Source organism: Apteryx mantelli, chromosome 2, assembly GCF_036417845.1.
Source record: "Apteryx mantelli isolate bAptMan1 chromosome 2, bAptMan1.hap1, whole genome shotgun sequence".
NCBI classification, from domain to species: domain Eukaryota; kingdom Metazoa; phylum Chordata; class Aves; order Apterygiformes; family Apterygidae; genus Apteryx; species Apteryx mantelli.
Genome location: NC_089979.1, coordinates 34,612,109 through 34,627,323, shown reverse-complemented (window position 1 = coordinate 34,627,323; position 15,215 = coordinate 34,612,109). Strand labels below are relative to the sequence as shown.

The 15,215-nt window shown below is 39.3% G+C and overlaps 1 protein-coding gene across 1 annotated transcript in view; it reads right to left on the bottom strand.

Annotated features, from left to right (window-relative positions):
• The window catches only part of RGS20 (regulator of G protein signaling 20), a 41,812-nt gene extending 35,999 nt beyond the window's left edge, over positions 1 to 5,813 (bottom strand). The window contains exon 1 of the mRNA XM_013954659.2: positions 5,694 to 5,813. Coding sequence (XP_013810113.2) covers positions 5,694 to 5,813 — 120 coding nt within the window. The remainder of the gene's footprint in view (positions 1 to 5,693) is intronic.
• Between the last annotated feature and the right edge of the window lie 9,402 nt (positions 5,814 to 15,215).

Sequence of the window (15,215 nt, the reverse complement as noted above, 5' to 3'; positions counted from 1 at the left end):
AAGGATATATTGCAGTAAGTAGTTAGGTTATCCTTCTGGGGTATGTGGTTTCAAGTCACCACAGGGGAAGGTTTTGAACCTGGACCTCCCATAATTTGGGTGACAGGAGTATGTGCTAGGCTATCAGATGTAAAAGGAGTCACTCTCCTGGGTCCGGACAGGAAGGCCTAAGAGAGTTTGAGTCTGCGATCGACAAATGAAAGGAGATGTCTTTCTTGTAGCTGGAAGTTAGGTATCTCTAATGTTATCTGGTATTTCTGCTGATGGCCGTCTCTCCAGAATAGTGGCTTTCTGAATTCTACTCTTATGCATTCAGTTCTGCTCACACGTTATACAGATTCCTACTCCCTAACTCAGAACTGTGGATTCTAGCAGGCAACGAGGCACCTAACCCCAGCACGCTCTCATGCTGTTCAGTGGAGTGACCACATCCTGTTGTGGATCATGCTGTTTGTGCCTAAGTCTTTTAGATATGAGAATATTTATTTAATAGAGCTATTATAATGTTTGTTTTGTATTCCAGTCCTGTATTTTTCACTTCCAACTTCACATTTGTATTCTGTTCCACCTCCCACACCCAATATAGAAAACCAAAGGTGCTTTAACTGATTGACAGATTCATGCCCTGATGAATGTAAATCCTCAAAGGCAAAATGTTCTTGCTGAAGTAACATGTGCTATCAGATGAGCATGTTGAAAGGGAGCACTCTAACACGCAAAATAACTAGTACAGTCTTTGTCAAAGCATAAATTACCCTAATAAGTGTTACTGACCTTGGTATGGAGTAATCCTGAAAAACTGCCTCCTGTGCTCCACAGTATTTTCCGAGTTCTGAAAGCAGCCATTAGTGAAACAAGATCTTCCTTGGAGGAATTCTCTTGCAAACAACAGAAACCACTTCCAGCTTCAACCTGACCTCTCTGTAGCAAGGCTGACGGGCCTTGGTCCTCCTAGTAGGTCTGCTTAGGAGACAGGCCCCAATGGACACTGCAGGTCACAGAAGCTTTTAGGACTGATAACAATCTTTAAAAATATGCAGGAGGAGCCCTTTCTTAACTAATAAAAATACTTTAGGGACAAGGTATATCCTTGTAATAATGGATACATGGTCAAGAAAAAATTTAACAGCACAGAAGACTATTGAGAAATAATGTTCTTCAGCTTGTCCTAGGGATTACTTTGCTTACCTGTAAAATCAACTGCATATTATTTTACCTCATTATCTTGATTTAATCTGTAAGTATTCTACAAAATAGCCACTCTTTTCCCTACCTAACGGTATATTGTGCTATCAAAGAAGTTGTCAATAAGACTAGATTCTCATAATTTGGTGGTGACAATACCCTGTAATTTTTCCATTTCACAAAAGAAATCTGGTTCCAGTTGAAAAAATGTTGCTCATGAATAAAACAGATCATCAAACATATCTCAAACGTTACATCTACTCAAAAAAATAACTACATCTGTCAAAGAGGAAGAGCACTAGCTGCCAAGCGATTCAGTCCACAGCCGTACAGTTTGCATCCCTTGACTGTCTCAAACATAACAATTAGATAAAATGTGACTATTAAAGACTATGTTTCATCCTATTTAACCAGGCACAACACCTGTTTAAAAGAACAGCAAGAGTGTGTTCTTGGTATAAATTACTGTTTGGTTTGCTTCTAACATCCTGTGACACAACTATAAGCTTTAAAAGACATACAAATGCTAGTGTGACTAAGTATGAAAAACAGGCTTCACTGAATAAACATTTCTGACATGGAAACCTACTTGGGAGAGATTATACTGACTGAAGAGGGTGAGTAAATTTATTAATATTAGGACTTGTCCTGCTCTTACAAAAGATAATGACAATATCTACTTTCAGTGTTAACAGTACCAGCAATTAATAACTGACAGCACTTACACTGCACTTATCACCTGAAGATCCTACAGTGCTTTACAAAGCAGAGCAATCATGCAGCTGGCACATTGCTCTTTGCAAACAACATCTTTTACGAATTTTGACCTTTCTGGCGTCATTTGTGAATGGATCCCTATTTCATCACACAAGTGATGATTCGCAGCAATTGTTGAATAATTTAGCTGAGCTGTGCTTGGTCAAGAGTGGTTTGCACATTATATGCAGTTGATTGATAGGCAGTTGATGGAATAGTGTTTGACATCTCCAAATTCAGAAAGGATTTCTGTAGAGGTGAAATTTGCCACACGAAGGAATAAAACAATGCCATGCTTCCCTTGGGTTGCTCCTCCAGACAGACAGTGTCCTTGTGGCCATTTCAGTTTCTGCACTGTCTCCCACACAGAACTCAGATGGGTAGGATTTGGGGGCAGGAAGGCAATGCTGATGCAACTGAGTCTCATTTGGGTACTCACAAGATTTCAGGCTAAAGTTGATGTTTAAGGAGGCTTAACAGTTGCGCTCTGCCTTTCCTGGGCGCACACATTCTAATTTCACGTTATGCTTTTCTTTGCCCCTCTGTTCCATGACTTGGGGAACAGGCAAAAGAAAGCTCTCACTGGTAGGACAGTGTCAGCAGGAGCTGGAAAAGATTCTGTCCTATCTGCACTTGCCCAGTCATATATTGATTCTAGGTGTATTATTCATGTAACCAAATCTGGAGCCCTTACGCTTTAAAATCATAGTTATGTTACATTAGGGAAACACAGTGAGAAGGGTCCTATCCAGAGGTAACCTGGGCATAAATTGAAATGTGGCATTTCTGTGGAGAGCATTCTCATTCTCTTCTGAGGAACTGATAGCAACGAGCTCTGTTAATAGGATTTTAGCCAAATGTTGTCATTAGGAAAATATTAGGTGACCTATCTGCAACCTCTCATGATCTTTCTCCTCAGTGCAATGTTTCTGGGGTGTTTACTTTGTTTAACTGGCATAAAGTACTTCAGGAACACAGGAGAATGTGCCCATGTTGACTCTGGGTTAAATAAGTCCTTGTATTTTTGTGTTGAGACTGGTAAGAAGCAGTTTATTCACTCTTGCTTTTTAACACTTTTATAAAGCAAGATGCAAACATGTCAGAGGGAACGGATTTTTAAGCAATGCAAATGGAGATTAGAAATAAACAACTCACAGGCTTCATTTAAATGTCATGAAGAGAATTTTAAAAAGCCTTTAAACTCTGCCTACCACTTAAATTTTTTTTTCTTGTAATTTAGTTGCTCTTTGAAAGCCTGTTCAAGAATAGATAAACCTAGTTCAAGTGTTCTGTTAAAAGATGTGCATTTTTCTTTAGTGCAATATATTTAATATTTCAATTTGTTTACTGTTTGGCATGTTGAATTAGATGGCAACTTAATGTCAGAAGCAGCCACTGCTCACATTTGGAAGCATCAGCTTCAAAAATTCACCTAAAGCTGAAGGGAACATGGGAATTAATGAGGACTGTAGAATCATTCTGATCAAAGTCCCGGTCAGTCAAGCAAATTTATAAGCCTAAACACATAGTTTGTCCTTAGGGATCAGCCTCACATATGGAAACATTGTGCCAGAAAGAATTTGAACTTTTTGCAGGCTTCAGTGTCACTGGGGAAAAAAAAAGAATTAACATGATCTTGTCTATTCTAGGAGTGTAAATGACAAACTGATTTTGAATCTTATGAACTTAGGTTAATTTCCTAAGACCTGGGAAATCCTGTGTCTTGATTTCCTGTCAGTAAAAATAAAAAGTGTTTCTTTCCTAAATTAAGTAAAGCTTGCAAATTATTTGTGTACCCCAGTCTTAGGGCCATACACGTTTCTAGACAGGTAAGTTTTCCAGCTTCCTATCACTAATACAGTCCTTGTAGATAAACTCCACTGACATCAATATTAAGCACGGGTTATTGATGCTAATAACAAAAATGACAACAACAATAAGTATTTAACTACTAGTAACATTGCTTGCATCTGGACACTTAGAATATTATTTGTTGATATGATTTACAAAGATTTCTCAGTCGTGGAGACATGTTCCATCAGAGTGTGTAGCCTCATACAAGAGCTTCCACGTGACTGAAATTTCACCTCAGCTGAGCTTATGAAGAGGTTATAGAACAGCTTTCAGGCTGTCACTGCAGCCTGTGCTCGTAACCAGAGTTCAGAGCAACACAGATGGAGCTGCAGCATTTAGAAACATAAGCACAATATAAACTAAATGCCACAGATAACCAATGGGAGAAAGGAAGCTGGCTGCACTGGTGTTTAAAGAAATATGGACAGTAAGTGACCCTGAACCTTGCAATGTCATTTATCTCTGCAGATAAATCCCTCCACAGAGCAGAGAAATAATATGTCATGTCTGTTAGGTCCCTGATTCACTTCCGTGCACTGTGTTCTGAGAGACTTGGCAACAAACTGGCATGAGTGCAGGCAAGAGACTTAAAGGTGATCACCAAGCTGAAATGAAGGGTTCACCTGGGATGAATAATAGGATGACTAAATGAAAAATGGCTGAGGACATGAGCTGTGAAGAATTCAGTATATGGGCTTCATGAATACCAAGGGTTAAATTCAGGAACCATTATATCTGTGACAGAACTCCCTTTGCCTTCACAAGGGTCAAGAAGTCACCAGGTTTGGTGTGCTGAATGGTCAGATAACTAGGGATAATGACATGAAATGTTGAAAAGAAAGTATTTGGTTGATTATCAGAAAGTGGCAAAGCAAAAGTGGTGAAAGTCATTTAGGATTTTTGATGAGTGTATTACTGTGTGTAATTCAAATGAAATGGCCTCCAGGGAACAGATGTGCATTGGCTAAGGAGCTGGGACGGAGAAGCCTATTCTTGCTTTAACTTGTATGGCTGTACGACAGATATGGGCAGGGAATGCCTTTTCCACCCTCACTGCCTTTGACCAGATGGATCTATTCTTTTGACTGCTTGCCTTAATCTTTCTCCACTCTGGTGCTAAGTTAGTCCAAAAACCCCCACACTTTGTGGTTTCAAGAGTGCATAGCTTCACTGCGTGTCTCAGCCATCACATTGCCTTCCCCACCATGCACTAGGGTATATCACTTTGTACCAAAGTTTTAATAAGATACCTGTCACTCTTGCTCCATTGAGCTGCACATGAACATGCTACTCACCATTAATAATGTTGGTTCACCCCTCAGACAGCTTTCAGGCTTATGACAAAATAGAGGATAGATAACCGTTGTTTTTAATTAAGGAAAATGGTTCAGCTCTGCAGTTTCACTAGAGAGGATTTAATGTAACACCCTAATAGATTTTAGTATTAAACTGTGTTTGGTTTCTTTGGTGTATCTTCTTTTGTTGACTACCAATAAAAATCATCTGAGGTAGCATCAGTAAAAATTGCAGATCTCTTCAGCTTCTAAACACCAAGAAGCATCATGTTTTCCCTCACCCTTTTACCACAGATTAGCTCTACAAAGTATGAATCATTTTTTATGAGTTAGATGGATGTGTTTAATTTGTTGTTTGAAAGCAGGCACTTAGAGGGAAGGAGGATCACCAGCTCCTTTGTCACTGTGGTTGCAACATGTTGAGGAACAGAGTGCAGAGGATGAGGCTCAGGAATAACAGAAAGCTACGTGAATAGAGATGTCTTGGTGACAAACAGTCCTTGGCTGTTATGTATCACATTAACACTTTCTTTCTGCTTCTTTCCAGACATGCCCTTTCCTCCCTCCTTCAGGACATTTGGATAACCCTGGATTTTGTCTTACCTTGAAAAACTGCTGTGCCGCTTTAATGTCCTCATTTTCAATTTGTAGGGTCTCCTTTGCTTGACAATTGTCTGCATGGTAGCGGTGCGTCCTAAAATAGAGCAAAAATTGCCTCCACATCGATCAAATAAAAGGGCTGTTCCTGAATCCAATTATACAGTGACCTTTCTTGGAAAAGCACTAGTTCTATTTAACGATGAAACAAAACCAGATCCCAGACATTGGGCTGAATGACAACAGCATAGAGATGGCTTGTCCTTACACCGATGGGCAAATGTCAGGGCCTCTTGCAGCTTGACGGTTGTTTCCTGCAGTTGCCGCAGTTCTGAAGACAAACAGGATTATCTGCCCTCAGATATCTGCAGTGCCTCATCCCCTGAGTATCGTGCCAGCTTAGAGATTAGATTTACTACTTTACAGGTTTTAATAAATTCAGAAGGAGGAAGAAAGGAACACAGTGGCTGAACACATGTCAAGAGAAGTAGGCTGTAACAATCATGGAGCACATTTTAGCATCCTACAACTAATGGATTTCATTTACAACTTGAAGTGAGAAACAATTCATGACATAGTTACGCTTTGCAGACAGTACCAAATAGAGATGCCTGTCTTAGGTCAGTGGTGTCTGTCAATCACATTTTTCCTAAACGAATGAACAGATGGTCTAGTGGTAATCCATCCAGCCCCAATGAAAATACCACATTAGCAGCAGCTATGTCTGCAGATAGAGGCAAACTAAATATAAAGACTAAGACTCCAGATAGATTATTAATAGATTATTTCTCTTAGCTTTACAGAGTACTGCCAGGCCTTTGCCTTCTATTTGTCAACATTCACTCACCATTTATTTTTCTGCACTTTGAAATATAGATGGAAGAAACACAGAAAATATTGGAAGGAAAATTGAATTATTGAGAACTTTTAATGCAAATAATTATTTAAACATTGTTTATAATTCTGGCCATTAGTAACCCTGTTATAATGAAAGCTAAGTGAACAATAGCATTCCTTGTGTGGGAAGGCATTCAAGAGCCTTTTAAAAATTCGTCCTGGAGATGGCAGAAATTCAAAATCATAAATATGTTAGTGCACCCTGAAAATAATCAGACTTTCAATGTATTCATGAACATTTCCAGTTCTAAGAATTTTATATTTTACATTAGTATTTTCTCTAGAATTAGCTGAAACTTCCACATGAGAAGTTACTATAAGTTGGCAACCAAGAGTGCTTCTCTTTTGAAAGTGTCAGGTAGGATATTCTAACTATTTTGAAAGTTTCCAACTTCTTCTTCAAGTTCAAAAACATGCCTAAACCAACATTTTTTTCTGCCAGGAGTCAAAAGCTTTGACAATTCAGCATTGTAGTTATAAGGTTTGTAGAGTGTCATCTGCAGTTATAGTGTCTCTTGTGAGAAGTGGTGCCTTGGCCATATTTCTGACTTTTTTTAAGAGGAATCCAATAAGTGCCAAGGAGAAAAAATAAACCAAAGAAGAATGAAAAAAACACTTTTCCCAGCATTTGACTTAACAAGCTGAATTGCACTAAAGATCACTGTCTATTAGGAAAGCTGTTGCATAAACTCTGATAATACGTCTGACTTTGGCAGAACTACTGCTGAGGTTTAAGTAACAACCTTCTTTTCTATCCTCTGACCAGACTTACTGTCACAGCTGCACTGTGTAGCTCAGCTTTTCCCTTTTCCTCTAAGAAGTTAGTGCTCTGATGTAGTCTTTTTTGTAAGGAAGGATGAAGATAGAGGATCTATTACTTTCCTATTTTATCCCAAGGGTGGGCTTTATTTCACCTGGCGCTGCAGCAGATTCCAAGAGAAGAGTCAGCTCCTTCTACACATTCAAGTATCTTGTCCAACCAAACGCTGTCTGCACAAAGCAGCACAGCCTGATGGTGGGAGGAGGAGAGATGCTGTAGGCTGCAAAGAGGTGCTTGAGATTGAGAGATCCTCCAACTTTCAATACAGAAGTGTGTATCTGTGAGACAGAGAGACTTTCTCCTACTTGCTAAAATAATATGCTCCTCTATTTTAACTTTGGCTGTATCAAGGCTATTAATACAGCTAGTTTTTTTTTCTGGCCTTTATGTTCCTGTTTCTGCAAAGTACTTTACTTTCAGTTTTTCTGACAATATAGCATTGTTCAATTCTACTGGGAGAAAAAAAATTGAAGATGTACTTATTACAATGAAATGTTAATTTATTTTTCTGTTGACAACACAGTTCCTATTGAAGATGACATATGTATGGCTCCTTCACTGAGCATGAAAATTTAATTTCAAAGAGGTTGTGGAGCAATCAGAAGATTGCTTGGTATGAAATTTGCAAAATTGTGTTATATTAGCTTTATCAGATCCTTTAGGCCAGGATTTGATTAATTTAGAAGAAAAATGACCCAAATTCTATGTCCTAAAAGCCAGATAATTCTATATTGTATGTTAGAATTTACTCTTTTGTTTAAAAAATGCTCAAAAAATAATGACCTCCCACTATGACACAGACACGAAAGTGAAGGTAAAATAAGAAAAGAAAATAAAGACAGCCTAGGCAGTAAGAAACCTGTTCACAGTGGGTCAATCTTGCCATCTCAGTGTGCTAATCTCACTTACTCAGGGAAAAGGCCAATGAAGCATTCCACATTTCTTCACATTGAAAAGTCATTTCTGTGTCTGTGAAAATAAGCTTCTGTTGTGAGATCCCTCCACCCTTAGACAGGAGCGGATGGGTCCCCCTTTCCCCTTGCCCCAGAGATCGCCCCTGATGTCTATGATAATAGCATCTTAGTGTGAGGCAAACATGAAATCTGCTGGGAGAGACGGATTAAATGGGAAAACAATGAGATGAAAATATAGATTTATATCTAAATAATTAGTTCTATTTATTTCATCCTGAAATTTAGAGGGAATGCCTTATAATTTCTTGAGCACATTCACCAGTGGAAAGAAGGACAAACCGTATCTTTTGGAAGACAATTAGTGGTCTTCCACTTTAGGCCTTACGACACAAGTGTTAGGCTAATGTACCAGATAATGTGCTGGAGGACACATTCTGATATATTTCTTTTCATCTTGCAGTAGAGTCAGATTACTGTAGGGTCATCCCTTTTTTGCAATGTGTTTTTTTTCCATACTGTATAGCGGTGTTTTGGGGAAAGGAGTATTTTAAATTTACAGAAACAAATTTTTTGGTTTAGTTCTGGTTTTGCACTCCCCATTAGTGTGAACTTGAGCAAGTTTCTTTATATTTCTCTTTGTCTTGGTTTATCTGGCAAACAAAGATTCTCCTACTTTACATTAGAGCTGTATGGGCATAACCACTGATGCTTAAAATGCCTTCAAGTCTCACATCTTATGAAACCAGCCAGATTCCCCCTAACATTCCTCTCTTCCAACCCACAGAGAGATCTGAATCTTAGTTATTTCATCTTCTCTGTTGCTGCCTCTCTCCTGCTACATAATATAAAATAACAGGTTTTGGAATTAAAAAAAAAGAAAAAAACAGGTTTAATTTAGTCGCTGGTGACCAAGTGCATCTGGCACTTGGATCTGTGAAGGAAGAAAGACGTCCTACTGTTGCAATGTACCTGTGGGGACTTTGTGCTGAAAGAAGCCATTTGAGGACGCCCACTGGTAGGGCTCTCGTCCATCCCTTGTCATGTGATGTACACGTTGCTCCTTTCTGCTCCTTTCTACATTGCTCTGGGAGGAGGGGTTTTAAGCCTTGGGAAAGCAGAAGCTTGAGCACTCAGAAGATCTGATCTGAAATCCTGGATGAATCACCTTAAGGTAAAATGAGGTGTGTGTTTTAGGAACAGTAGTTGTTAAAGGTGAGGCTACTGTCTGTGCTCTTCTACTGTGTGGGTACCATTTTGAAAATGTCCTCCTTTTAAATTTCCTAAACTGACTTCCCTCATGAAAAAAAGCTCTATCTAACTCACAAAGGGCCTAAGGTAAGATTTTATGAAACATGAACCAAGTTTTCTTGTACTTCTCCAAAGTTCCTTGTAGTAGACAAATAGATCAAACTGTTGCCATATTTGATTTTTCTATTTGTCAAGAATATTTTGTGAATTGGAGAAGTGTATCCACCTTTCCTGACTTTCTACAAATATTCTATTTGGATAAGCTTTCCAAGCCATTTCTTTGATACATGCTAAAAACTGGAGACAGCCAGGGGATGTATAGAATGCTGAAAAGGTTAAATGGCAGGTGTGCAAAACACTTCCGTAATTTGCAGACTATATGAGAGACAATGATACATTGTTTTTATTACAAGAAGGAAAGAACAGAAAAATACTCTCATGAACCAGCTGTCTGTAGCCTTACTGTGAGTATGACTCATCTGCATTCATTTTTCTGGTATTAAACTATTTCACATTTTTATTCCAAACAATTTGTGACTTTTATGCCTGCATGCTGATATGCATTTCAATTGCTCTTTATGTTTTATGTATTAATAAATTCATCTAAATACTGCAACTTCAAATGAAGCTGTGCTGCAAGGAGTTAATGGACAAGCATTGACGTGACCAAGATTAGCTAAACGAGAATTGTTTTGCAGCACCTGAATCCTGAAGGATGGATAGGCTTATCAGAAATGGGAGCATAGCACTTTTCCAATCATAATCTCTAGCAAGATCCAGTTTGGAGAATCAAGATGCATGATTAAAGCACTATGAAATTCTCTCCAAAGTTCATGACATGATAGGTTTTTACTGGTTACTGAGAACTACCTCTTGCTATTTTGAGGACCATGGTGATTATAGGCACACGTGAGAAACTGCTATAATTATTATATGATGTTTTTGTTTCTCAAAGCCCACCCTTGCAATGCACTGAAGTTCATTAACTCAGTGAGTGCCTCATGAGACTCACACTGAATGAAAACTTTCAGATGTGCCTAAATATTTGGCAGACTGGGAGATAAGAACGCCTGTAAATCTGTAGCATACACAGCATCCTGTGGCAAGGAGTTCCCCAGTGTAACTATGCACTTGGCAAGGGAGTATCTCCTTTTGCTTATTTTGAATCTTGGCCCTACCAATTTCACTTCATGCCCCTAACCCTTGTACTGGAATAACTAGTGAACAGTCATTCCCTACGTGCCTTGTCCACTCCACTCCTGATTTTATAGATTATCATAGCTTCCATTAGTCATTTCTTTTTTGGACTAAAGAATTGTTGTTGACCCAGTTGATCCTCAAGCTGAATTTGTTCCATAACTTGATCACGTGTGTTACTGTTCTCTGTACCTTCCTAGTTCTGCTATATCCTTTCAGTGATGGGTGATCAGGTCTGCACACTATGCAACAGTGCTGCTGAGCACCGAGCTGATGTTTTCATACAACTATAACAGCCCAAGATCTCATTCCTGAGTGATAAGAGTCAGTTCAGAGCCCACCACTGTGCATGTAAACTTGTGATTGTCTTTTTCCCCATACGTATAATTTTATATTTATCTATACTCCAATTTCATCTGACATTTTATCACCTAGCCACTCAATGTCATGAATTACTTCTACTGTCAGGCCTTTGCTAACTTGAATAGCTTAATATCAGTAGCAAATTTTTGCGCCTCACTATTTACCCCCTTTCTTAAACATTTCTGAGTATGATGAACAGCACAGACTACAGCCAAATGCTTTTGACATTCCACTGAACAGCCTTATGCACTGTGAAAGTTGATCTTCTGTTCTTACGCTCTGTTGTATACATATCTTCCAAGAGTTATTAATCCATGCATAGACCTTTCCTTTTAACACAGCAGAGGTTATTTTTCAAGAGCACCTCTAGATACATCTTGCTGAATGCCTCTTAGAAATCCAAGCAGACCGTATCAGTCAGATGGAGTCTACCTTGTCTACATGTATATTGCCTGCTTCAAATAAGTTAAATAACTTCAAGAGTTGTGAGACATAACTGTCCTTTACAAAGCTGTGGTGATCTTTTGTTAATGTCTTGCATTTATTCCTTCACCTGGTGCATTGTAGAGTGTGTGAGTGTATGTATGTATGTGTACACATGTATATATATACATATAAAATATATAAAATAAATATATTATTATAAATGTATATTGGGGACCAATATATTGTTTATATTCTCTAATATGGTGCATTGTGTCCAATAATTTGATTCTTTGTTAGAGATTCTGTTAATATGCCCTGTATAGATATCACATTTACCATCTGGTAGTCCCTTTAAATGCCCTCTGGAACTCCTGTTAAAAATTAATGTAATTAATTACAATTACAATTATTTCTCCTGTCTTTGCACTTCTCCTTCTGCTAATTCAGTGGATGCATACTTTCAGTCATCATGCCTCACTAAAAAAGTTACAGGAAAGTTATAGTAAAATCATTTTTACTGTAGCATCTCAACAGTCTGTGAAATGAATAATAAAGCTACAATCTGCCATTTTTATGACACAGTCAAAATGGCAAATCACATCTTTTCAAAAATTTTTTTTTAAATAAAAAAGACCACGTTACAGTAGTGATCAGAATTTAGACTGCAAATAGAAAAATGTCTTCTTTTAGCCAGATTGAGTGGATGGTGCTGGACTCTTGCAGATGGTATAAATAGGCAAAAAAAAAAAGTCTGCTATAAAAAAAAGGACCAGTGATGACCTAATCAGGTAAGATCTCTCCAAATAAGAGAGCACATTGGGTTCCAACCTGAAAACATGAATTTATGTTCTCCACACAAAGACTGCTCAATGTAAAGTACTGAAGCAATACTGAAATTAGGGACTAGAACCAAGAGAATGGCAATCCTATTCAGTTAAACCAGAATTCTGCTAGAGGTGGTGGGGAATATGCGGTGCAAAATATTCTATAGTCCAGTGCTTTGACTGATTTGCTGGAAATAGGTGATCCCAACCAGAAGAAATGGCTTTGCATGTCTAAGCAAGTTTCTGACCCATGCTAGATACAGGGGTGCATGATGACTGTAACACTACTTGTGTTTTAAAAATGGCAGCTGCAACTGCATTTTCAGAGATATTAATCTGCTTGCTATGGGTTTGCTAAGCTCTGAGAACACCTATTGGACTGAGCCTTGAAAGTAAAGATGGAAGATGTACCTGGTCTGGGTATGTGAAGGCACTAAGTTATCTGTGTTTTCAGTGCTGGGACATTCTGGCATGTGAGGTGTGGGCACAAGTATCATTCTAGACAACCCATGAAGTTTCAAGGAAGGAAAGCCTTAAGTGCCACCAGGTTGGTTAGGGGCTAGAATGGTTAAATGGCTAAAATGGATAGAGTGATATTTATCATCATTGGTAATGTGATTTGAAATAACTGTGGAAAAGGTGAAAATGTTTATTCCAGGTGCCTGATCCCAGAACCAAAAACAAGAGCAGTAAAACATACTACAGAAACAGGAAATGCTGAAATATTGAATCCCATGCAGACAGAAAGTTGCAAGTACTCATAAAAGATGGAACTGTTTAAAATAAGACACAATTCTCTCAGCCACAGAAATAAAAATCAGAGTGAAATAAATTTTCAGAGTAACAGATTTCTATTGAGACTGTGTGAAGACTTCTACATTGGATATCAGTAATTGTACAAGCTTTTCTTATTGATGTATGTCAGCAACATGCAAGAATGCAAACATGTTGGATTAAACCTCAAAGTACCATATGTTGGTTAATCCACAGAATCACATTAATGGATGTGTTTATTACATACTAGTTGACACAGTGTGCAAACTGCTTAGAGAGCTTTATTCTGTTAGAGCATAAAGAAATAGATTACAAATGCTCTTACTTGGATTGTGCCTGCTATTTAAGTTAAGATCATGTTATCAAGAAATCAATGGTTTTATTGCAATATGAAGTAAGATCAATTTTAAAAGAAAAAAAGTTTTCATGGAAGAAGTATAATTAGTTTTAATCAGTGCATAGTAAGGAAGACCTCTCTTGATTTATAAAAACACGAATAGAGATAATGGACAACTATAATTCAAAGAACAGTGTACCCCTAAATAAAAAATACACAGAGGCCCTAACAAAATGAGGAGTTAGCTGTAGACATCTCTAAGCTCTAAATTGGCTTTCTCAGCCTGCTTGCACACAAAGCTCACTGTGACCTATTTTTCTTTTCTCTGTCTTTCCCTCTGATAGCAGAACTACTTTTCAGGATCATTTCGGATTACAGAGTGGTAGGTCTATGTACTTCATCACAATATAACTTGAAAACTTTGCTCATCAGCTAAAGAGAGAGAGTTTTTCTAGTAAACGTGGAAGCTCAAGTCTGTGGTTTCTGAAACACTTGGGCTTTCAGTCTGAAAAGTTTCTAACTTCTTTTGCTTGTGAAGACAAAGCCCAACATACACTGGACATCTTTTAAAAAAAGAAAAAGTTGTGCAGGGTATGTATCCCAGTGAGATATGAGTTGGGAGGGACCAAACAGGGTGTCCTTGGAGCATATCCTGATGCATGTGATGAGATGAAGGGCAGGTGTGCTACCGTGGGCTGTGTGACACAACCACAGCACAGCACATGCAGTCAGATCTCTGTAGAGAAGCAGGGGCCTCAGTCCACTTCCCTGCTTTCCAGCAGTAGGAAAGGGTAAGCTTGCCCTGTTGCAGCATGAGAGATGGAGAGAAAAAATTCTGGGTCTGGACAAAAAATGCAGACCTCAGTGACTGCAAATTCAGTGACTGCCCTGACAGACTGGGATGTTGGGTCTGTCCCAAGTGTGAAGCAGTTTGCAGACAGCTCTTATTGCTTCACGCAGATGCCAAGGGTGACACTTCTGTGCCTGGAGCGGGGCTTGCCACCTCCCTTGCCCTTCCCTGCCTGCGATTCTTTCCCTGATGTGGCAGCCCCCCTGCCTGGGTGCGTGCAGCCACCAGCGGCACTCAGCACCTGCTGCAGCAGCTAGGCCAGGCCTGATCCTCGTGAGGGGGCCCCCTCCCTGGGCCTGCTAAAACGCCCACCAACTTGCTCCGCCCCAGGAAGCCCCAGAGGCCGACTTCAGCCTTTCCCAGCCCCTCCGATTTCTGCCGTGGAAACTCTGAGGCATTTCTCATTAGCAAATAACATGCGCACACATCTGCATGTATCCTTAGTATAGAATTATATCCCTATAAAATCACACATATAGATATTTAAAAATATATCTATAGCTAAAATATATATATTTTAAATATGCATACATATTTAAATATGTATATATATTTTCAATATTGTATATATATAAAAATATGTATAAATATATATACCACACGTACAATAAACGTGTATCATACACATATATATGCCCATATATAGATGTGGGCGTTTGTAGGAAGGGGAGAGCCGAAGGCAGCCGCCAACGGCCGCCGCCTCAGGCGGGGCACGCCCCTGCGGCGGGTGGGCGGGGCCGAGATCAGGCCACGCCCACGCGGCGCAGGGCTCGGCGGCCGGTGGGGAGGAGGGGGCGGGGCTCTGAAGGGACTGGGCCTTCGAGGCCGCCGTCGCGGTCATGTGAGCGCTGTGACGTAGCGAGCGGTGTCACGTGGCC